This window comes from Sphaeramia orbicularis, chromosome 13 (genome assembly GCF_902148855.1).
Source record: "Sphaeramia orbicularis chromosome 13, fSphaOr1.1, whole genome shotgun sequence".
Classification (NCBI taxonomy): Eukaryota; Metazoa; Chordata; class Actinopteri; order Kurtiformes; family Apogonidae; genus Sphaeramia; species Sphaeramia orbicularis.
The window spans coordinates 18,201,030-18,227,614 of NC_043969.1; the positions used below are offsets into that span (position 1 = coordinate 18,201,030).

At 36.6% G+C, this 26,585-nt stretch overlaps 1 protein-coding gene across 1 annotated transcript in view; it reads right to left on the minus strand.

Moving 5' to 3' along the window:
- The window catches only part of veph1 (ventricular zone expressed PH domain-containing 1), a 131,009-nt gene that overhangs the window by 101,907 nt on the left and 2,517 nt on the right, over window positions 1-26,585 (minus strand). Inside the window, exons 2-3 of the mRNA XM_030152999.1 lie at window positions 1,713-2,261; window positions 1,378-1,596 (exon numbers count right to left, since the gene is read on the minus strand). Of these exons, the coding sequence (XP_030008859.1) occupies window positions 1,378-1,596; window positions 1,713-1,850 (357 nt within the window). The 5' untranslated portion in view covers window positions 1,851-2,261. The remainder of the gene's footprint in view (window positions 1-1,377; window positions 1,597-1,712; window positions 2,262-26,585) is intronic.

Below are 26,585 nucleotides of genomic sequence, written 5' to 3' on the forward strand. Positions count from 1 at the left end.
AGACAAATATTCCTTTTGAGTCAAACCCATTCTCTCATTAATTCTTGAATTTCACATTTTGACCCAAGGCTGTATCTTGGAAAGTTCAGCCAACCAGCATTTTTTACTTGATTTTTCTTTATCATTGACTCTCATGTGGTAAAATTTCATTACTTTTATTCTGGAAGCATTTTCCTTGTAGACCAGTGTAATCGTCTTAAATGTTGTACCCTTAGATTTCTGAAATATTTATCATTATCTAAACAAAAGTAATGATTTCAAACCATAGTTAAGTTACAATCTGGTTTCCTCAACTCTCAATCAGAAAGAAAAAACTACCTTTAAAATCAAAAGCAATATGGATTTGACATTTACAGTGATAATCATTGAAAACAACTGACATTGAAATTTTTTATCATCATATTTCAAGTCCCACTGTTTTTTGTCCATATAGTTCAGTGTTTTTCAACCTTGGGGTCGGGACCCCACGTGGGGTCATCTGGAATTCAAATGGGGTTGCCTGAAATTTCTAGTAATTGATAAAAAAAAAAAAAAAAAAAAAAAAAAAAAAAAAAAGAAAAATACTTACTGAAGTGGCAAGATTTCACTGTAAAATGATCGACGTTATTACAATGCAAACTTTGGTGCTGCTGGTGGATATATACCCCAGGTGAGCCTCTAAATAAGATCCTTTTTCCTCCTCATTTCAGTTTAACCCCTTGAACACTGGTTTCAGATGTTTGTGGTGCAAGATTTTATCAGTTTGAGAAAGAACAGACTGTACCAAACAACTTAAAAAGGGGATTGGGAGCAGTTAATGCAATGTGTTTTTTAACCTTAGGGTCAGGACCCCATATAGAATTGCCTGGAATTCAAATGGGATCTCCTAAAATTTCTAGTAATTGATTAAAAATTTTTAAAAATTAAAACTTACTAATAAAAATTTACATTATATAACCTAAATGTCGTGTAAAATGAATGTTTATTTGCAACATATTATAGCAAACTATTACATGATCAAAAACAAATTAATTTGAGCAAAAAAAATAATATCTCCGTTTTGAATGTCTGGGGTTGCCAGAAATTTGTGATGTTAAAATGGGGTCACAAGACAAAAAAGGTTGGGAACCACTGATATAGTGGATTCACAAAATAAGAGATTCACTGCTTTAGGTGAAAACATCACTTTAAGCTGTTCATCATTGTGCTTTCATTGACACCAACAAACACACGACAAAAGTGCAAATACCATGTGAGTGAGCGCAGTGGCTCAGGTGTCGACGGGTATACTGATGGTATGTGCCCTTTGTGCTTCAGGTAAAACACACACACTACTATTTTTCTCCCTCAACACGATCCCTGTGTGTGCGTCGGCCTGACCTGCCGTCATGTGTGTACCTGTAGGATACAGCTGGTGATGTCAGAGGCAATCTTGGCGTGCGGCGTGTCCTCTGTGTTTTCACCTTGAGGGGTGAGGTTATGTTCCAGACACGACTCCCACAGACCCACCAGCGCTGTGCTGTGTCTTTCGATGGAGCCGGTCTCCCTTATGGCCGTGGTGATGCGTGTTATGCAGATCTCCACCACCGCCTGGTCGTTGTCATTCGTCAGATAATCCTGTCAGTAAGAAGTTGGAAAATTAAGGATAAGTTAATGATGGATGAAGAACAAAAAAAAATCATATAAAAAAGGGGCTAAATGATCTGTAATAGTATGGATAAATATCTACTGACTGGTGAGCAGGAGATGGTTTTAATCTGGTCCAGAGCCTGAGACAGACAGTCCTCGATTTCTGCATCCTCCAGCGAGAACAGATCCCCTGCTCTGGACAGATCCCTCTGGCCCAACACCTGGCTGAACAGCTGGTGCATCCTGGGCCCGCTTCAGAATCCTTTTAGACCAGTTTACGACTGGTGCTACTGGACCTGAGATCTCTTAATTGAATATGAGTAAATCCCTGACATAATAAAGCGAAATAACAAAATTTTGTTGAATTATGTTCAACATCTCTGATATTTACAGACTCCTTCCCAGTTTGATCCAGTCAAATAAAACTATGTATTTAAACACTAATTTAGACATTCTGTTCAATGTCCTGCACTCGGTCTGTCTGATACTATGACCATATGTGAACAAAAGTCTGCGCTCAGTGCAGTCCAGGATCAGGTATGTTAGATGAGAGTGGGCCAGTTTGTCCCACAGTTTTTTCTGGGTCTGCCAAAGGCCTGTTACCATGGAGACAGGGCATATTCTGGAGAAGGCGGCCTATCCACAGCAGAGTCCTGAAGGAGAGAGGGGGAAGAGAGGGAGGAAGATTCAATTAACTAAACACAACAGCAAACGCTGGGATGACAAAACACGTGGACTGTTTACAGAGTCATACTCTTAGAGATGTAGTTAGGAATTCAGTTGGGATTTTATCTAAACTCAGATTAAAAAGGAGACGTGAATAGGTGCTAAAGTGGTCCTATTTTTGTGTTTGTACAATCAGACTTTATAGTGCACATAATGAATGGGCTGCTGTTGCTAATAATTTAGTCACTGACAAACTTTACTGATAAAGTCATGACAAATTTTCTTGAGTGTCTCCAAATTAACCAAGAGTGAAAAACACAAGTTCATTTATCATCATTTAAGACAAAAAAAGCCCCATCAAGAAGCAAGTAGTTTAGAAATGTACTTGAACAGGTCCACATAGTCTCCAATTCACCTTCTGTTTCCTACATAGTCATGTTTCCTACTTGAGTATTTTCTCTACTGTCTCCTTGTGTTGGTGCAGTGAGTTAATATGTGATGATGTAAATAACTTCTTGTAAATGTGTGACACATCTGCAGCAAAATTCTATAGACTTACCAAAATACACACGCGCATGCACACACACACACACACACACACACACACACACACACGTGGATGTGGGTCTTTTGGGAATGTGTGACCACAGTTTGTGGGTAACTGAGATGTTTGTTTCAACTGTGACATTTTGGGTGAAACTAAAACTGTCTGATTGTCTTTGGATAAACGATGCACTGAAGCACTAAAACTGCACGAGTTATTAAGAACTGAAATAAATCTAATGATTCGACAACTACGCAAAGTCCACAGCCATCATGTATGATGAATGGAGGTAGTGTTGAGGAAATTCAAATGTCAGATGTTAACCATTTACCTGCCATTATCGCTGTTCCTGTGGACCTCAATCAAACATTAAAACATTAACACTTTGCAGGGCACCAAAGGGCGGACACACACACATTCACACACTAAACAGCCTGTGCTTACAGCCCCTCCCATTTCCTCTCCATCCATTCATAGCCAGTTTTAGGTTAGTGTTTTTTTTACAACACCCCCAAATGTGGAGATGCTTACAGTAGCTGGAGAAACACTGCAATAAAAACGTGAAATTCTGGAAACTTGGAACCAGAAGATGATGAATTACAGAACGCTACACTGCAAAAATACCAGTGTTAATTTAACACCCACAGTATTGAAATAAACACTCACAAAATGTCTGTGTCCACACTGTACAGTGTCAAGATAACACTTCTGAAAATGTCAGAAAATGAACACCCAGTTTTAGTCAGTTCAGCACTCTTCACTGTTAAAAAGCAGCACCACACGACACTAGTGTTGATGTTGAGTTACAGTGTCAAAAGTAACACTTCTCTCCCATGCTGTAAGCCTTTGAAGCTTTGCATTTTAATTTCTTTCTCTCCTTGAAAAAGTCAAGCAAAGGTAACCTGTAGACCTGTTCTTAGATCCATAGAAATTCTCAACCCTTCCCTTCTGCCACGGTTCCTTCCTTTAAATTTCCCAGAGTAATCAGTCTCCACAGGTGTGTTTAATCTCTTCCACCAATGTGGTTGAAGGTGTAATCAGCCAGATCACCTGTTCTTGAAACGGTCATTTTGAAACATTATGAGTCAATATGTGTGGCCTTGGTCATTCTGGTGTGGGTGTGGAACCGTTACATGAGGGCGTGGCTTGATCGACCCCAATCAGGGTAAAATCTAACATCAATGTTAACAACACTCTGATTTGACAACTTTTATTTGTCAAAGGTTACAGAGGCAATGTCATTTTATAGCAATCTGGTGTTAATACAACACCAACACTCTCTATTTAACACTGTCCGTGAAATTTTAACACTCCCATATTTGCTGTGTACAGAGAAAGTTGTAGTTGTATTAATTAAAACTATTTAGAAAGTCATTCAGTTGACTTTCAAGTGCTACTCAGGTAAGTAAGCATCTTTTACTGCTCTTCTCATGACGAGTTTTCCACAAGCACACTTACCCTCACAGGGTCTGGAAACCAAAGAGAGTGGACAAATCTACAGAAAATACTGCGACTAAAAGGTCAGAGGTCACTCAACATACAGTAAAGACAAGTAACCAAAAGAGCCTCCCAAAAATAACACACAAATAAATGTAACCAAATATAAAAACAAAACAAAATACAAACAAACATGAAAAAGGGATATGGTGAAATATAAATCTATTAAACGTATTGCCTACAGTTACTCCCAATGAAATCTCCATAATATAAAAAAATGAACTAAACACTAACACATTTTTTTAGCTTTAATTCACATCAAATCAGTATTTTATGGATGAAAAGGGCTCATCACACCATTTCCTGCCTTTCAGCCATCTTGGACTTCCGATGCTGACAGAGTCAACAATTCCATGATATTTGTACAACAAAAAAAAAAAGATTATATTTAAACTAGGGCTGGGCAAGTTAACACGTTATTAACACATTAATGCATTCATTAAATAACGCAGATGATTTTTTTTTATCTCACATTACTGCCGTTCTATTCTAACTCCTATTCTTCTGCCTCTGCTTGTGTGTGTGTAGCGATTAGCTCGGCAGATAGACGACAGGTTTCCCAAGAAAAGCCGGATGCCGAACACTTCTCTCCAAATCTTTAACTTGAGACTCACCGTAAAAGTGCAACATACATACAGAATATGTCTCAGTTATGTTCACTGCCTTAGTACATTTACATGTCATTATACATTTAAATGAATGGGAAAAAGATCGCTAGCTCAATGCTAACTTGAATGGGAAAATCCATAGAGATGCTAACGATTAGCATTTACAAATTAATTTAAGTTTTACAACGTCTTTTTTATCCAGCAACAAAGGTTCACATCAGAGATATTTTATACTATTCATTCTTACAACAGCTGAACATAAAATACTCACAGGCAAACGTTTTTGGGGTCATACAAACAGAGTGGAAGAAACGTGTCTGCTAGTTCCTTCTTATGTTCGAACTGACTACGGGTACACTGAAAGGACAAAACATACGTTACTGCAACTTATTCCGACCACTAGAGGGCCCCCTTTGCTTGCTTTGAACAACTGAACATCACATATTATTGGGTTTATTAGTATTAGTACTAATTAGTGGGCTTAAGACTCCTGTCAATCACTCACAACCGGAAATAAACTGGTGGGGACATAAACATGGAGAAAAGTACCACTGTTTTATATGGACATTTTCATTTTAAATGTCTTCAGATGGTGGAGTTGAGAAGGACAAAGTTGTTTGGAAGCACTGCAATGTGGAATTATTTTTTATCACCGAGTACTTCCAGTCTGAAATATCACTTAAAGGCAATACATGCTGTTGATGCCGGCAACCCCCCCCCCCCCCCGCATATAACTATGCGATTAATCCTGATTAAAAATTTTAATCATTGCCCAGCACTAATTTAAATCTTCAGAGGTGTGCAGCTGAGTCACTCTTCAGAAGAACTCTACTGAATCCTGCTCATTTTCCCACCAGAGAACTGGACTGGGTGTTTTGTTTCACTTGTCAATACTGAAACATCTGACTTGTACCATTTCTACAACTAAAGAAGTCTTCACTTGCACCGTTTTAGACGAGTCAGAGTCAAGTGAGTAACAGCTGCCTGACTATCGCAATGAAAGAGAAGAAAAAGGGGCAGAGCTGGTCAAAGGGGGTTGAATTACTGAACAGAAGCCATGGTAAACCGAAAATAACATTCCTTTCCTTTTATTGCTCAGAATTGTATGTGCTGTAGCAAAATACATACATGCATCCATCCATACACAAATAAATAAATAGGAGGGGGAATCAGAAGCGCCATAATTTGAAAATGAACACACCACATAGCTTCTCTGGGTTTTAGGCCAAAAGGTCAGATAACAATTTTTTTGGGTAGAATCCTGATGAAGGATCTGAATTACAAGTTTCTCACCTTTTATAAAATGTAGATGAGTTATGAACAAATAATAGCAAGTTCTCCTCTTGTTTCCTTAAGTTCCTGGAGGCTGAGTGTGATGGCTTTTTGTTGTTGATGTCTGACTGGAGATTTTCACATCATTTTGGACTGAAATTATTAAAATATTTTGACAATATCTAGACAAACATGTCCTAAACATATTCCTGGAATAAGTGAACCCACAGCTCACAGAGTTAGAGTAATCCATCATCATTATTTCTTCAGGGGCAGTAAAACAACACATTAGCCAAACACTGAGAGTTAATGCAGACTGAACACAGAACACTTCAGTGCCATTAGAGGCTAAAGTCTTGGACTGGAGTTAGAAACTTACGCTAGCAACAGTAAATCACTGTTATACACTAGTAAAAGAGCTATTTAATAGGAGCAGGTTTTTACAGGTTCTAGTGTTTATTTTTTAAATGACACAATCTGTGCAGTCCATCTGAAAAGTAGATCATACAACAAATTTACATCAACTATCATCTAAAATTGTGATATCACCCAGACCTAACGTCTAAAAATAGGACCAGTGGCCCTGTAGCTCACCAGAATGTTCTATCAAAAATCACTAACTTGGTTTTCAGATTCTGCTGCTATGTTAGAGTCCTGTGGTCATGATGCAGGAGATCAATCTGCCAATAGAAGTGGGTGGAACTTTCACTGGAGGAGAACACCACAAATTAAATGAAAGTCCATCTATGACTTCTTATCAGTGCTCAATAGTAACAATATTGACATCTGTAACCATGTACATGTTATAGTCCATTAAAATATGGCCCATTATAAGTAAAGGCAAATTTTAAATACTTCAAAAATTCTCAAAACTGTGAACAAACATTGTAGACAAAGAAGCTACAGATCAAATTTGAAATAAATCTGATACAGTGGTTTCAATGGAGAACATGTTTGAAGAAATTGCTAACAAAGAAAATCACCATGACAACAATGACGACAATGACAACAATGATGGACACAGCACCGTGATGACAACTATGGCTCACTGAAGGTAACTCTTTGAATGCATATATATATATATATATATATATATATATATATATATATATATATATATATATATATATATATATATATATATATATGTTTATGTTTATGTTTACACATTTGGCAGATGCTTTTTTCCAAAGCGACTTACAGGGGAAAACCAATTAAATCACTCAATCAATCAAATTTTATTTATATAGCGCCAGATCACAAAAAAGTTATCTCTTGACATTTTATATATAGAGTTGGTCAAAACCAGACTCTAAGTCAATTTACAGAAACCCAACAGAATCCTATATATATATAATAATATATATATATATAATAATATATATATATATATATATATATATATGTGTGTGTGTGTGTGTGTGTGTGTGTGTGTGTGTGTGTGTGTGTGTGCATGCGTGCGTGTGTGTGTGTGCGCATATACATGTGTATATATGTGTATGTATGAATATAGCCGAACGACATGCAAGCTGTTCAATTATATGTAATTCTAATCCTCAACACCAGAGGCACAAACATTAATCAACACTTATTATTAGGGGTGTAACGGTGCACTCATTTGTACCAAACCATTTCGGTTTGGGGCCTTCGATACAATATGGGGGTGTACTGAACAAATACATGTAGCCTATGTGGAGAACGCAAACAGTCAGGAAGCGGAGTGGCCGCAAGCAGAACCCATGTGCAGGGTTTCCCCTATATACATTGTGCTGAATTCTCAGCGCTGTTGCAAAAAAAAAAACCCAAAAAACAACACTTTATTCAGAGGCTGGGGCACCGATAAGGGGGGTAAACATGACAATAGGGCTGTGTATTGGCAAGAATCTGGCGATACAATACAAATCACAATACTAGGATCGCAATATGATATATCACTATATATCATGATACTGTTAAAAAAGCTTTTTTTTTTTTAAAGATTATTTCCTGGAAGAACTGAATTACGCCAGAAATATGCACAAATACTAAACACATTTTTATTTGATCAGAACAGGATCTAATGCTATATCACAAAATTTTTCTAATTCTCTTAGTTTCCAAAGGAACTAACATCTGCCTCTCAGACAGTAGAAAGTGCTTTTAGGAGGCTTCAAATAACCATTATTTAATAAAGTGGTGTTAAATAATAATAAATAAAATATAAAAAAAAAAGAAAAACAAAAAACAAAAATGAACCTCTGTCATATCTGCATTTGAATAAATACCTAAAAATATTGATACAGTACTTTTTAATATCGATACAGTATTGTGAAATGAAATATTGCGATATATTGCAGAACTGATATTTTCTTACACCCCTACATGACAACAGAGAGTATAACAGAGGTACAAAAGCTAGGTCAGGCATTCAAAGCGTGTTAAGTTTTACTTTCAGTTTTCGGTAGTTACGTAGCACACACACACACACACACACACACACACACACACACCCCACACCGGTCTCTTTCACTGAACTGAAAACCTGTCAAAAATGTATCCAACTGAAGACCTCTGTACCGAAAACATACAGAACCAAAATTTTTCTGTACCGTTACACCCCTACTTATTATATAGATATAATTACACAGTGTGTTTTAAACTATTTATTAGTATGTTTAAAACTTTCACTATATGCTGCCTGGGGAACTATTTCATAAAATCACCTGCACCTCCCACATAATAAACTTTAATGCATGACACGTTCCTGTGTTTTTCATAGACGTATTCTGCAGAAGTAGACAAACACCTGCCTGCTGCCTGCGATTTTCACAGTTTTGCTCTGAGCTGAACTCTGTATCCTTTCAGAGGATGAGTGGCTCAGCATCTATCTGTGCCATTGTGTGCACTGTGCTGCTGCGCTCTCGTACTATCAGACGTCATCTCATCCTCACGCCGTGTCTGTGTTCGACACACTGGTCTGAGCCCAAGCCAGGCCAAAGGAAGGCACAAAGCAGAGCACTGGGGAGACCGTTATCTCTCCTGCCAAGCCAGTGACCCATTGCCAGGATACCACATCAGGAATGCTTTTTGGTCCAAGCCAGGCTTCTGGGATCAAAACAACAAAACAACCATAAACACTGAGTAAAGAGATTTGCTACGCACAGTTACACACACCTATTATCCAGGCTGTACAGAGCAACGATCTGGGATATTTCTCTGCAGGGTTCAGTCTGTGCATCAGTCAGCACTTATCTCCAGTGAGTTTGCACAGATCTGGTATTGTTATGTGATGGCACTAGGATGGTCTGGTTGTGAAGTTATGGGCCAGTAATGATACCAATGTTTAATATAACAATTTGTGGGATAGCTGAAGGTGATGTTACTTTATTTTTGTGTTTTTTGGTTGGGTAGCCAGTGTTTGCTGAGCTGACACTCTGTTGCTTCTAGAGGCTCATTTATATTTGCTTTACATATGTAAGTAGGAACGTTTGTTTCTAATGTTGTCATGCATCACTGCCTTTATACTTCCATGTGTCCAATGTGTTGGAATGAGCATTTCTCAATTAATCCACCAGAGGGTGCCACCTGTAATTACCATCCTGGCCAAATACCATGAAGAAGAGTAAAAAATTTTGAGAAGAAGAAGAAAGTCAACAATAACAAGCATGGCCTTGACAGAGGAGGTTTTACTAATGTGGATATTAATGTTGATATTGAGAAGGGAAGTTGCTACAAATACATTTGCGGAAAAAATTACACTGGGTTACAAAAAAATGTTTTTTGCAAGTTGTCTAGGTTTTTTCAACTGAATTAGGACCATTTTGCACCGCTAAATCAAAAAATGACATCTGTTTTTCTCAATCAGGTCAGGTTTTTTTGCTAATTTGATTTTGAAAAATTTGATCTTCTCACAAAATTGATTACATTTTTGTGACTTTATCAGTTGATTTTTTATATAGTTCTCACCCAAAATAGGTTTTAAGAGAAAAAAAATCATTTTCTAACAGGATGTATTTATTATTTATTATGTATTCACTGCAGATGTAGCAGAATATGTCAGGCTTATTTTTGAAAGATCTTCTAGTCGAAGCCATTTCATTCACCTGTAATATTAAAAAAAAACATTAATCATAAATTGGCTAAAGTATAATCTTCAGAACTCGTTTATTGCAAGAAATATGAAAGAATTTTGTATCATATGATGTGAAAATTCCCATAAATGTAAGCAAAAATGTTAAAAAGCCAATATGTAGCATAGTTCAGAAAGTTGACCTGATTGAGCAAAATTCATGTGATTTTTGGATTCAGCACACCAAAATTATCCTAAATCAGCTCAAAAACCTAAAACAATAAATTTGTTGTTGGCCAGTATTATTAGACCATCAAAAGTCATCAGAAACAATGGTTATGCAATCCAGTACTAACTCTTGTGTGTATCATGTGACTAAAACAGACAGAAAAGAAAACACAGAATGCCTAAAATCACTGTTTTTGGCAGTACAGTGCTATAGATATTGATGTAAGAAATTAAGTGATTTTGGTTTTTATCAGGAAAACATGGAAAATGGCTAGATATCAGCTCTGAAATTAAACTCTTACAAGCTAGTTTTGTTGTTATCATTATATTCATCCAAACAAATGTACCTTTAGTTGTACCAGGCATTAAAATGAACAAGAAATTGAAGAAAACAAGGGGTGGTCTGATAATTTTTTCCACGAATGTATGTCAAAAGTTTTTCACTAATTCACACAGCCGCTCTGAACAGTTCTGCTATTTCTGGAACTTATTCTCTTCAAATCTCAACACTGCCCCCACAATTTCCGGTGGTACTAGTCCGTATTCTCTGTCTGCGTATACATCCGTTAGCTCCCAGAAAACGGACATATTTACGGACAGAATGTACGCAGAGGACATACGTAACGCTCCGTCCGTATCTGTCTGCATCTTTAACATAGAACATAAATAAGCCTTAACTCTGCATTGTGTTTGTGGACAGTGGAGAATGAGACAAGGACAGCTACTGCCATGTCAACGGGGGTATTTATTCACTCATTCATTCATTCATTTATTTATTTATTATGTGTAAAATGTATGAAATATCACTACAGAAAATTCTCATGACCAGTTTTCCACAAATTGCCAGCACCTCTTCCCATGTGAACCCCACAAGTGAGGAGGACAATGTCAATCTACAAGAAATGTTGAGACTGAAAGGTCAGAGGTCACTCAACCTAAACACAGGTTATCACAATAAAAGCTCATACAAAGATTACAATAAAATATGTACATGAAAAATGGATTTGGTGGAATATATGACTATTACAACTACACAGTGGTTAAACTTACTCTCCTTTTGTGTCAAAGAAATATTGAAATCTTCATAATGTAAAAACACAACAAGGCTTCATTACATTATCTTTGAATGAGAACAAATTCAATAATACAACTTCAATAATCTTCAATAACACACAACAGATAAATATCAGCCTTTACCATCAGTAAAATGCTGTCTTCTTTGCAAATAAACCAGGCCAACAAAGTTGAGGAAACTAGAACAGTTATTTGTGATTTTTTTTTTTTTTTAAATAATTATTTGTAATTGATGTAATATGACAAAAACAACCTAAAAAACACAACAGGAGGAAAACAATGAAAAAAGAGGTAACAACATAACAGTGATGCAAAAGGTGTAACAACATAAAAACTTCAAAACAAAAATGTAAAAGTATGGAAACAACATAAAAGACATGTAAACAACAGGAAAATGAGGAAAAACTGCAACAATACGAAAAAGATGTAACACAACAACGACGCATATACAGTGAAACAGATGCAACAACACAAAAATGACATATAAGATGACAACAACATTAATCAAAAAGCAAAACATTTCAAGTATTTAGAACCTTAATATTCAATTTTTATGATTTTAATAATAATCTTAATCAAAATGTTTGTCCAACGTCAAAATATAGTTAAGTAAAACAACGCAAAAGGAGGTGCAGAATAGTGCTAAAGCTGACGATGTAAGTACACTCTAAAAACAAATGAATATATAAAAATGTCACAATAATGATATGTATTTTGAGACAAAAATACATCACAGCCAGGCCTATTTGTTATTTTTCAATTATTACCCACTACATATCTGAGCATCTATAGACAAACCAAAATAATAAAAGTGTATGAAAAAGTTTAAAAAAAAAAAAGAAAAATTAAAAAGTTGAGTTGGTGACGATCAAACGGAAAGAACTGAAAAACAGTAAGAAAAGAGAAATCCATCCAGGAGACGATGTCGACACAGAGTTGGATGCAGATACACAGAGTGAACGAGGAAGGCGACAGACGCAGACAGAACCACAGAGACGGAGAAAGCCAGAGGTGGATAATGTTTCAGTGTCCTGAATTCCCTGTGTAACCTGCAGACCACTGGCATACTGAGCTTCCATTATTCTACCTGAATGCCTCACACACACACACACACACACACACACACGCACGCACGCAAACACACACACAACTGCACACAGACACAGAATCTATAACATAATGTATAAAGTTTACACGCTTCATCGCCTCTTCTCCCTGTACTATTGTGTTTATCTGCTGTATCTTTTACTGCTCTCACTTTGTTGTGTGTGTGTGTGTGTGTGCGCATGTGTGTGTGTGTGTGTGTGGGTGTTTGGGTGTAAAAGCAACGGAAAAAATGCTCCTGAGGAATTTCAGTTCTTAAACAATCAGCTAGTTACTATTAATCACCCAGCTACGGCTCAGCGAGCTCAGGAATGCAGCCTTTACACACACACGTACACACTAGACTTTTTTTTCTTATATATATTTGAACATAAATGCCTTTATCTTAACATTTACAAACACTTTCCACCTGTTGATCTGTGTATTGCTATATGTTCTCTTGGTGGTATTTCATTATGTTTGCTCCCCTGTGCTGCAGCAGGGCTGGGAGTGGGCCACTGGGTGAGGGGTGACGGGGGTGCATGCTGGGGGGCCGACGCAAGGTTTAGAGGCTATGTAAGGACAATGTGACCGAGGGGCTGCGTGCTCTCTCCTCCACTGCCATTACTGTCTTTACTCGGTTCCCTAAGAGAGAGAGCGAGAGAAAACACTGGCTCTTTTGTATGACCTATAAGACAGACCCCCTCCCTCCCTCTTTCCCCCTGTCTCTCTTTCTCTCTCTCTCTGCTCACTCAGCCCTGTCTTTCTGTGTAATGTGCACCTGCTCAGCCTGCAAGACAGCACACGCACACAGACGCTTTAGCAATGGACAGACAACATTCCTCTGTCTGCGCCTCAGTTATCCCCACTTTACTACTTCGCATCCGACCGAGAATGAATTAAGACGCAGCATGTGAATGAAATATCTCTCTCATCTGCTTGGTGTCTTTTATTTTTCTGCCAAACTCAAGAACCACAGAACCTCCCAGTCTGTCTGTCTCTCTCTCTCTTTTTCTCTCTCTCTCTCTCTCTCTCTCTCCCTCTGTCCGTGTCTTTCTTTCAGTTCTTATTTATGCACATAATAATTATGTGGATTTGTGAGTGAGGAGTGGGTTGGGGGGGTTGTCTAGAGGCAGTCTGAACCCTGTTGGAAGCTGCTTTACAAAAATAAGTGTGAAGTTCCTCAGCTCAGACATTAAGACGAAGTTAATTAGGCTCGACTGCAGTCACAGATCCAACTTTACTGATTTATACAACTGTAAGAGCTGACATGGTGAGTAAAGGCTGCAAATCAGCATCAGCACTAAATGAAATGCATTAAAGACAGAACAATAAAATTAACTTTAACCCTTTATAGGGCACTCAGAAATACTCTAAAATTCAAAATTTTCAACCTTAGTGTGTTATTGGGGGACTTAACAAGACTTTTTTTAATGTAGAAAATCAAGGTTAATGAAGCTACCATATTTGGTTCTTTACCCATAAGTGGCAAAAAAAAAATAAAAAATAATCCAAGAAGTATACATACATCATTTGAGATGTTCATATTGGAGTGACTACATGGTCAAGAGAAATGATACTTAATGTTTTGGATATAAAATGTTTTATTCTACAAATTTTAAATGAAAAAATATGGGGGATGATAATTTTATGATGTTCTAAAGTTACTACAAATGTTCAATGTGTGTGCCGTTTGTCCACACATGAAGCCGGTAGTGGAGTTCCTGCCACACTCGCTGCCAGGTTAGGGTTAGGTTACCCTTAGTGCAGGGTTCTAACAAATTCACGTTGCGCATTCACATTTGACTGAGTTTGGGCGTACTTCTACACAGAAAACCTTTTCTGTTGCAGTAAACAGCAAACAAATTATTAAGTGATGAAATGATGCCAATTTTTTTTTGGGGGGGGGCACCTTGTGTATATATAATACAAGAAAAATGCATGTAATGTGAAAGGAACATGTATTTTAGAACATTGGAACATCACTTTTAGAACGTTACAACATAAGTGCTGATCCAGACCCCTGTCCACATCCACGTTCTCCCTCTGAACATCATTCCTTACATTAGTACCATTACTTCATGGTACCTAACAAAGCAGGTACACCCACTGTTCATGCAGAGGTGGACCTTACAGACCCTGTAGACCACATTGGACCTGAGATTGTTAACTCACTGTCCTCACTGTAACTGTTGCTGTCAATGTCGTGTAATGTGTACAGAAATTACCAAAAATAGTCACTTGTGTGATAAAGGGTTACAGAGCAAAAGTCATTCATCACAATTATTCCTCAGAAACAGCAGGGTAGTCTGCAAATTTGTGTTAAATCTATGTAAACTGTAGGGATGTAACGATATGAAAATTTCATATCACGGTTACTGTGACCAAAATTATCACGGTTATCATTATTATTGCGGTATTATTGAAATTGTGTACAAAATGTTCAAAAAGTACTAATACACACACTGAAATAATTTAACCAAGTTGTATTTAAAAAAATAAAATAAAATAAAATAATTGGCACGATGTACTTTCCATTGACAGAAACATTCAAATATTAACCCTTAGAGGTCTGAGCCAATTTTGTCTGTTTTTCAGTACTTTTGATTTTGCCTTTATATACTATATAAAGAAATGTTTACAATACCCATGCTTGGTATCTTTTTTTTCAGCACAACTTCATCTATCTCATCTGCCTATTATTTTTTCACCTTAACCTACTATATCAACACAGACGGACAAAAAACACACAAAAAATATAAAATCTGATTTGAAAAATGTATTTAATTTATCGCATAAATAACACATAGATGCTTAACGAACCTTTACAGAGACTTTAAAAGTGAACATTGGTTCCAAATATTAGGTATAGAAAAATCTAAATTGTAATAAATTAAAACTATACTCAAATATTTGACATAAAAGCATAGTTTTACATGGGGTTTTTTTCCCCAAAAGTGCGGTAATCAAACACGGTTATCATGATAATTAGAATTTAAATGGTAATACTAACCGTCTGCAATTTTACCACGGTTTATCATTACATCCCTCGTGAAGTATGTGTCTAAGTTTATGGATTCAACAAGATGTTTTGCTTCCTAATAATACACATCAACCAATAGCATTTAACAAAATAACAGTGGTCTGGAGAAGGTAATTTATCTCCGATTTATCAGACAACATCATCCCCATCTTTATGCCAGCGAATATTGACATTGAATATGTATGAAATTAATTGTCTATTCCACTCACTACAAATCTGATAACTGCTCAAATTAATATCTATGTGAGAGTTTTAAAAAAAGAAACCTAAACAAATAAATCCATATCCCTGTACATAATAGTCAATGCAATTAATAAATGTGTAAAAAAAAAAATCTAATGGGAGTGATTTCAGTGAAGCCAGTTTTCCCAATATTATGCTAATAATTGTACTTTGTGAAAATTCCTCATCATTGGTGGTAAATCAGTCCGTCTCTATTAATGAACACAGATTTTCACACAAATACCTCAAGTGATCACAAAAGTAGGTGTCAGCACAGGCAAATGGGGAGAGAAATAATCATATACAGTGGGAGTGTGATGAATTACTCATGTGGAGGAGGGGGTTTATGGGTAGATTACGCTCAATCTGGCCTACTACAAAAAAACAGTTAAATATCTCAATCCACTCTGATGTCCCCAAATAAGTCTCAAAAGATCCAAATACCTGTTTTAGACTTTACATACTTAGTGGTTGTTTCCAAAATAAAACCCACCTTCCATTTATTAATGATACAATGTCTATAAAAAGCTTCATCCTGTGGTTATTTTCCCATTTTATTGCTTGCGTAAATGGAAGTGTGGTCAGTATAATCTGGCTGTATTGACAAGAGTTTACGCAAAAAACCAAAGCCTTTAACAGCAGAGTAGAAAACTAATTTCTATAGTATCAGTTATTCAGTGAAAAATAAGTGACTGCATAAATATTCCACCTCATTAAAGTAACTTAAACAGAGATCCATCCAACTGGTGGTAATAGTCTCTTAACTAGTGAAATGGAAATGTCCTGAGTGCAGTGAATGTGTCCCATGTGACTGCGGTATAAAGACACCTGATCTGGAAGGTCTAGTAACTGGTTTCAATATTCAGCACTTAAACACTCAAAATAGCTCAGAGAGAAGGTTATTGAAAAGCACAAGACAGGGGTGGTTACAAAAACATTTCAAAGTCACTGCACATCCCTGAGAGATCGACTGAATCCAACAATAAGAAATGGAAAGAATATGGTGCATGTGAACTGCTTTAGATACAGAAGGAGAGTAGTGAAGGAGTCCACCAAGACAGAAGTCCACCAAGACAGAAGTCAACCAAGACAGAAGTCCACCAAGACAGAAGTCAACCAAGGCAGAAGTCCACCAAGACAGAAGTCAACCAAGGCAGAAGTCCACCAAGACAGAAGTCAACCAAGGCAGAAGTCCACCAAGGCAGAAGTCCACCAAGACAGGAGTCCACCAAGACAAGAGTCCACCAAGACAGGAGTCCACCAAGACAGAAGTCCACCAAGACAGGAGTCCACCAAGACAGGAGTCCACCAAGACAGGAGTCCACCAAGACAAGAGTCCACCAAGACAAGAGTCCACCAAGACAGAAGTCCACCAAGACAGGAGTCCACCAAGACAGAAGTCCACCAAGACAGGAGTCCACCAAGACAGGAGTCCACCAAGACAAGAGTCCACCAAGACAGAAGTCCACCAAGACAGGAGTCCACCAAGACAAGAGTCCACTAAGACAGGAGTCCACCAAGACAAAAGTCCACCAAGACAAGAGTCCACCAAGACAGAAATCCACTAAGACAGAAGTCCACCAGGACAGGAGTTAAAGCCTCAGCAGCTCAGATGGGAGAGACCATGCAGACAACAACTACCATCCACTTTCTCCACCAGTCAAAGAACCCACTAATGAAGAAATCTCAACTAGAGTTCACTTAAAGACAAATGGAGAACCTGAGGTCGGTTCTATCAGTTGATGAGACCAACATTGAACTTTTTCCCCATCGGACTAGACACTATGAGAGACCCAGAGTTGCATATGAAAACAAACTGTTCCACAGATGTGAAGCATGGTGGAGTTAGCATCATGCTTCTCAGCAGCAGAACCTGGAGGGCATGTAATGGTAAAGAACAGAATGAAGACAGTAAAATATAGAGAAATCCCAGAGGATAATCTGATTCTGTCTGCAAGAGAACTATGACATGGGAGAAGATTTATTTTCCAGAGAGACAATGACCCAAAGCATAAGGTGAAAGCAACAGAGAAATGGTTTTATGATAACAAGGAGAATGTTCTGGAGTGAAAAGAACAGACCTCGATCTATTCCAATAGAGAATTCATAGGTGGACTTGAAAAGACCATTCATGTCCAGTCCCCGTACAACCTGAGAAAGATTAAGCAGTTTTGCAAAGAAGGAATGGAGTTAAACCGCAGTGTCCACATGTGGAGGCCTGACTGGGACCTACAGTACACACAGACCCACAGCTGGGACTGTGGAATTTACAAAACACTAACTTGACAAAAATGAAAAGTTATGCAAACACTTATTTTCCATCCATCCATGATAGTGGAGCCTATCCCAGCTACTAACAGGGTTTAACACAGGACTGATATATACAGACACCATTCACTCATACATTCACACCTATGAGTGATTTAGGCTACATTCAGACTGCAGGCAAATGTGGCCCAAATCCAATTTTTTTGCCCACATGTGGCCTGTATCCGATCTGTTAAAGACAGTTTCAACAGCACAAATGCGATTTTTTCAAATCCCACCCAGGCCACTTTCATATGTGGTCCTAAATCCAATACGTATCCAATATTTTGCAATGCGACTTCAGTTTGAATGGCCAGGTTGCATTTATGCGACCGTTACGTCATTGAAATGCGACAAACATCACAATTTTGTGTCCCAGGAGAAGAAGCAGTGGGAAAAACACAGTTACTTCTGTAAACACAGTGCGTGCCTGTGTGGTCTTGTATTATGTCAGGACCTCTTGTGTGCATGCGGGTCACTTCAGGGTCGCATTCAGTTCATACTCAAAACTGATAGAAGTCGCGTGTGTGTAATGTGTAATATGAACAAGCACATAAAAAAATTGGATTTCACCAAAATATCCAAATTGTGCATTAAAGGGGTTATATTTTGCTAAACCCACTTTTATTAGTCTTTGGCACATTTATTTGTGTATTTGAACCCTAATAGGTGCTGCAAAGCTATCTTTATATTCATTCTGACAAAAATTGAGTGGATTTCTACAACCTGTTTTAATTCCTGCTTAATTTGCTACGTCTATAACTAGCTACATCATGACATTTAAACATATAAGGTCAAGACTTCTGACAAACATTTCTCAGGGTATGACCTAATTCTTTGTCAGCAGCAGTGGTTGTAGTCCATACTGAAAATATGTCCAAACTTCGAGCCAATTACTTAAAATGTTCAGCTATTGGTTGAAAGGGACAGAGTAGCACAGCCAACAACCTGGAGGGGGCGGGGCATGAAGTGGCTCATTTTCATTTAAAGGGCCAGCGCTCAAAACGACCTTTCTGGTGTCAATACTCAGAAATAGGGTTGAAGATGGACCCGTGGAGTTGAATTAATGAAGAATTCAGACCCAAGTACAGCATTTACAGTTTATGTAGACCACAGGGAATGTTTTAAAATGCATAATTTCATTTAAAAAAGCAAAATATCATCCCTTTAAGACCTGCTGTCTGAACATATCCTTAGATTGACCACTTAACCTAATCACTGGAGACCCACTTGTCTGTGTGGGTTTTTCTGTGTCTGTGACCCACTCAGAACTCCACTCAGAAAGACCCACGCTAACCTTCTTGCTATGAGGCAGCAGTGCTAAAAACTGCACCACTGTTCCGCCCTTATTAAATTAATTGATATTACACAGAAATTTACTTTCACTTTGATATTAAAAAGTTTATGTTAAAAAAAAAGCCAAATTATATTGACTATGATTCCATTCTTAAAGCATTAAAAGTAGGAAATATCCAAGGGGGTGAATAGTTTTTATAGGCACTGTATGATGAAAGGCTGGTTAAGTCATAAGTTATTCCCTATATCTGGGCCAATCAGTTATGTAACCGATGCCATGAATTCATTAATATGTGAGATGAATAAGTCACAAAGATGAGACTCCCTGAAGACTTCTTCTGAAACAGGCCCCTGCTGCCTCAGAGAACTCATTTAAGGCGTCTTGAAATATAACAGCAAGGAAGTGCATTGTATTGTATGTGTGTGTGTGTGTTGTGTGCGAGAATGTGAAAGTTCTTCATTATTTATACCCTGCAGTTATACAGCTGTGGAGCAACAATTGGGAATTACAGTATGACAGGAGCTGGAAGAAAATAGCTACTGTAAAACATACTGAAGCCACCGAGAGATAAAGACAGACAGAGAGGGAAATGTGGCGAGAAAGAAAAATAGTGGGAAGGGAATGAGTATTTCAGTTTCTTTTAGAGAGAGGAGACAACCCAATCGTAAAGTGACACATATGGACGTCCCTGTGGCTAATGCAGAATTGTTATAAATAGCAAAAATATGGTCCAGGACTGCAATCTGCTCTACTTTACGTGTGGTCTTTTGTCCTCTAAAATAATACCTGTCATCTATCTAATGCTGCTTTTTATTGTGGGGGACTTCTGTCTTTTATAATGGAGTTTTTGATTTTATTACGTATTTTAATGAACCAAGCAATTTAAGGAATGGAAAGTGGGTGTTTTTGACTACATAGTGGCACATAAACCACTTTATAATACATCAAAAAGCATGATATTGTTGCTACACTGAAATGTTATATTTGATCAAATAAAGCACATATATAATACTTCCATTCAGACAAAAATTCTCTCCTAAAACAGCAATATCTTTATAAAATTCTAAAATCTCAACCATGACCATTCTAACTGTATTTCTTGGTTGAATTGTTGTAACTGAGACACTTCCTCCAAATAAAAAGAACAGACTTATTTACACTTACATCCATTTTCCTCTTTACATTTAGCTGTTCAAAGCTGTAGCTGTTTATAGTGTGTGTATCTTATTTCTAAAAGCACAACTGTGTGAAACAGCAGGGAATGAAGCTAAAGATTGGAGGGACCTTCTCTTCCTCTCACAGGTTTGGTTCTGCTGTGCTTTGAGACTCATAACTGCTGAGAGGATTTCCAAAGCACAGCGGTAAAAGTGCTGGTGGAATAGTGCCTTATACTGCCACACTCAACAGCCAACTTACGTTCGCTATTTTATAAACCATTCATTATTCATTACTCCCTGCTGCCTTCCGTAGCCCAAACTCTGAGTCCCGCACTAAGAGCTGAACGGAAGTATGTTCAGGTTTTGATGAAGAGGTCTGATCCAGGAGTGTGAGCTTAACGCAAGGAATTTAGTGCATGAAAAATGAGGAGGATGGACATGTTTTCACATCTTGCATCATCCTATTCTGTACAGTTTGTTTTTCCCAGGTGTATGCCCTATTATATCGAACAGATGGATCACAGTTTGGTTGTTGACTACCGTACAAAACCTGCATTCCTAACCATTATATACTTTACTTTTTTTTTTATCTTTTTGAGATATGCCTGTTTTAGAGCTCTTTTTTGATTGAGTTAAACATAATATTAATAGCTTTTACCTCCCTGATTGCTAAACGCCACCTCCTCCTTAACTGGAAATCAACAATAGCCCCTTCCAGTACACAATGGATTAATGAGATAATGTCTTTTTTAAAAGTAGAGAAAATTAGATATTCGAAGCGAGGAAACTTGAACAAATTCTACAATAAATGGTAACCGTTTATGGATTTTTTTTGAGACAGTGTAATTCCCTTCCCCCTCCCCTTTTTTTTTTCCTCTTTCTTTATTACTTACTTATTTATGTATTTTCTTATGTTTATGTCACCAGTTTAATTATTTTATTCAGACTATGTCTTATAGTATTCTTTTCATTGTAATGTTTGTCTGGTTTCATTGTTATTTGTTACTAAAAAAAAATTTAAAAAAAAAAAAAAAAAAAAAAAAAATATATATATATATATATATATATATATATATATATATATATATATATATATATATATATACATATATATATATATATATATATATATATATATATATATATGCAAATCTGAAACTAATGGTGTTTACAAACCTGGTTAATGTTGACATCAGTGTGCCATGGTGTTGACATGTACCTTTTGTTTTCTTGTATGGACGTCAATAAAAAAATAACAAAAAAAAAAAAAAATTTTAAAAACATAATATTATGCAATGACTTAAACCAGTATACTGGATATAGGGCTGGGTGATAAAACGAAACAATATATATCACAAAATAACTTTTCCTCAATAAAAATATGAGACATGCTCCATACAATTTCGATAGAATTCATTCGTCCATGTTTTAACAGACATAAGAACAGCCAATCGTATGGTGGCCGACAAGAGCCAAACACATTGCAACAGCCCAATGCGTCTCAGTTAGAGAATTCAGCTGCAAGTACAGAAACAATGCAAATTCACAAACTCAAACACAAGTCTAAACAAGGTACAAAAAGAGGAATGGGGTGCAAATGAAAAAATGCGCTGCAAGAAAGAAAAACAAATGCATAATCATCAAATGCTCTGCAAATAAAGAAACAATGCAAACGAAAAATGCTGCATAACCATCACTACAACAGAAGTGCTCCAAACCTGCAGGGGGCAGCATTTATAGACAACAGACTAGTGTCAAATAAAACCAAATAAAAGTCACAGTACCGCGCAATGCCGTAACTTCAGTATAGTTTGAAACACTGACAGTCAGCTGTTCTCCGTCTCTCTCTCCATCCTGTGTGTCTCTGCAGTGAGCTGTTCTACTGACAGCACCCCCTGCAGGTGTGGAGCACTTCTGTTGTACTGACTGGTTATGCAGCATTTTTCGTTTGCAGATGTCTTCTTGGTTTGCATTGTTTCTTTATTTGCAGAGCATTTGATGATTATGCATGCGTTTTTGTGTCTTGCGCATTTTTTCATTTGCACCACGTTCCTCTTTTTGTACCTCCTTTAGACTTGTGTTTGAGTGTGTGAATTTGCATCGTTTCTGTACTTGCAGCTGAATTCTCTAAGACACATTGGACCATTGCAATGTGTTTGGCCCTTGTCGGCCACCGTACATTCATAATTAAGTAGCGCCGCACCGAAACCAATCACGCTAGAGCCATTGCAAGTTTGGCTGAGGGCACACAGCACAAGCGAAAGAGCAGTCGCAGCAACACACTAATGTTTGGGCTGCAGCAGGAGGTAATGGGTGTTCCCTCAGGAGAAAATCTGACCAAGAACTCGGGCGACTGGGTTACTGAAAAATAGTGGTGTAACGGTGCACTCGTTTGTACCGATCTGTTTCGGTTCGGGACCTTCAGTATAATATGGAGATGTACTGAACAAATACATGTAGCCGATGTGAAGAACGCAAACACTTGCTTTTTCACACAAACTTTTTTGGATGAAGATTTTATTTATTTGGAGTTGACCGACAAATTTAATGGTCTGTTTTGTTTGTATTCTCTTTTAAAACTGGAAAGCTTTTTCCTGCTGGTCAGACTTTTAGTTTAGTTTTAAATATATGTACTTGTTTTATTTATCTGAACAGTTGTATAATGTTCTTCAGCACATCTGTCATGTTCAACCTCTGACAGAAAATAAATCATATTTAAATTAAAAAAAATAACCTTCTGATGTCTTCTCAACTAACTTATGAGTAACAGAAAATTTAAGCTTGACAAAAAATAGTGATTTGATTTATATTATGATACGTATCGATATCGTCTGATATGAAAAACAAAAAAAAAATCGTGACATGATTTTTTCCCATATCGCCCAGCCCTAACTGGATACATAGAGTACTGTGCAACAGTCTTAAGCCATCATCAAGTTTGTTGTTTTAGTAAAGTTCTAGTGACCACACATGTGCATTTCTCAGTCTTTGTATTAAGATCCAATCTGGATATATGTGAAGTATGTACAGCAGGAAAAACACACGTTTAGGGGAAAAAACAGCTTCTATAAACCAAAGTGATAGTATTTACTGTCACCTCCCTTTACACTTAACATGCCTTTAAGTCTTTTGTTCAGACAATATGAGATTTATTGCATTAAGTTCCTGATGTTTAATATGAAGTTTCTTTCAACACATGTCAGATATTTTTGTTAGTGCTGCTTCCTGTAATGGGATCAGGAGTGACAATTAATAGTGACTTTAACCTTTATATCACATTTAGTTCATCTTTTTGCGTGTCTTTTGAGGCTGTGCACATATTCCCTGTATTTCTGTGTTGTATCTGAATAAAATAGAATGAGAAATAAATATGTGTGTTCATTTTGACCCTGTGAAAACGACAAACCTTGATGTAGCCTTAGACTTTTGTACAGTACTGTATCTTTTCTTTAACCAGGTTATCCAGATGTTATCCAACAGTCGCTAAGAGAGCAGCAAAAACATAGTGACCACAAATCAACATACAACAAACACTTTCATATACTACAAAAAAATTAAAACACTAAAAAAAGAACCAACAAAAATAAAGTACAAGTTAAAGAGTAATGTCGGTGTAAATTTAGAAGCAATCACATGGTCCAACATTATTATTTTCTCTGTCCTTGAAAATACACTTACATTCTGACAGTTTCAGGTCCTTCTGTAAATCATTCCATGAAGAAGGTCCCACACCAACACCGTTTATAGGATGTACTGAGAGTGCAGACCATATTCTATTTGGGTTTCACACATGTACTGTATGTACAAGATGAAATGGAAGCAGCAAAGGAGAGATTTATAGGTAAGTGCCAACCTATGTGAGAATCTGCACAGACAGAGGTTTACAACAGCACAGAGTGCACAGGGGTGAACATGATTTCCACAACCAGTAATAAAACCTAAACCCTATCCAACTGATCTAGGTGCTGTTTAGGTGCATTCATGAAGAGCAGATCAGTGTAACCAAGCAAAGGTAAGAAAGTTGCAGAAATTAGGTCTTTCCTTACCAGGAGAGAGAGACAGGATTTGTGGCTGAAAAAATCCAATTATAGTTTCAGTAACTTCATCTAAATATTTATGTTGTGACTAGGGATGTAACAATTACCGGTATAACGATAAACCGCGGTAAAATTGCAGACGGTTAGTATTACCGTTTAAATTCTAATTATCATGAGAACCGTGTTTGATTGCCGCACTTTTCCGGAGAAAACGCCTATGTAAAGATCTGCTTTTATGTCAAATATTTGAGTATAGTTTTAATTTATTACAATTTTGATTTTATATACCTAATATTTGGAACTAATATTTACTTTTAAAGTCTTTAAAAAGGTTCGTTAAGCATCTGTGTGTTATTTATGCAATAAATTATATACATTTTTCAAATTGGATTATATTTTTTTTGTGTTTTTTGTCCTTTTGTGTTTTTATAGTAGGTTAAAGTGAAAAAATAATAGGCAGATGATATAGATGAAGTTGTGCTGAAAAAAAAAAACAGATCCCAAACATGGGTATAGTAAACATTTGTTTATACAGTATATAAAGGCAAAATCAGAAGTACTGAAAAACGGACAAAATAGGCTCGGACCACTAAGGGTTAATATTTGAATGTTTCTGCAACAGAAAGTACATTGTGCCAATTATTTTATTTGTTTTTTTGTTTTTTGTTTTTCAAAATACAACTTGGTTAAATTATTTCAGTGTGTGTATTAGTACTTTTTGAACATTTTGAGCACAATTTCAACAATACCGTGATAATAATGATAACCGAGATAATTTTGGTCACAATAACCGTGATATGAAATTTCCATATCATTACATCCCTAGCTGTGACCGTGTAAGTCCCAACACATAAGTAAAAAAAAAAAATAATAATAATAATAATAATAATAATAATAATAATAATAATAATAATGACTGGATACTGTATCAACAAGAGCTGCACAATATATCATTTGAGCAACGAACAAGAGAAAATCACCATAAATGAAGACTTGGTGCCAAAAAGAAAAGCAGCGTCAGTTATCTGGAATTATTTCAGTTACAAGAAGGATGATACTGAAACACCTGTTCTGTGTCAACAGTGCCTTGCACCTGCTGCCACAAGTACAGGTAACATAACTAACTAGTTTGACCATTTACGTAAGCACCACACAGCTATTATATCCTCCTGAGTATTTTTTCAGATCGCAGGGTAAAAAAAAAAAATCGCAATGTTATTTTTTTCCAATATCGTGCAGCCCTAGTATCAACATTAGATCAGTTTCTGCACCTGAGATGAACAAATAAGGCATAAAAGTAACAAAACTGTAAAATGTACTACAGGACAGGGGTGTAAAATAGGAATGTTAGAAAATATCGGTTCAGCAATATATCACGATATTTCATTTCTCAATACTGTATTGATATAAAAAGTACTGTATCGATATTTTTTATACGTTTATTCAAATGCAGATATGATGGAGGTTCATTTTTGTTTTTATTTTTCTTTATTGTTTATATCTTGTTTATTATTATTTAACATATTAATTATTAATTATATATTATTTTATTAAATTGTTGGGAATGCACAAAAATAATGTTATGATGTTAGTTATGAACTAATAGAATATGAACATTTGAACAGGATCTTAAACTGTAATGTCTGTAAAACATAATTTAAGTTTTGACACAGGAAAATTTTGTGATATAGCATTAGATTCTGTTCTGATCAAATAAAAATGTGTTTAATATTTGTGCATATGTCTAGTGTAATTCAAATCTTCAAGGAAATAATCATTTTAACAAAGAAATAAACAAAAAATTGCCTTTTTAACAGATATATTGTATCATGATCCTAGTATTGTGATTTGTATCGTATCGCCAGATTCTTGCCAATACACACCCCTAGTGTCA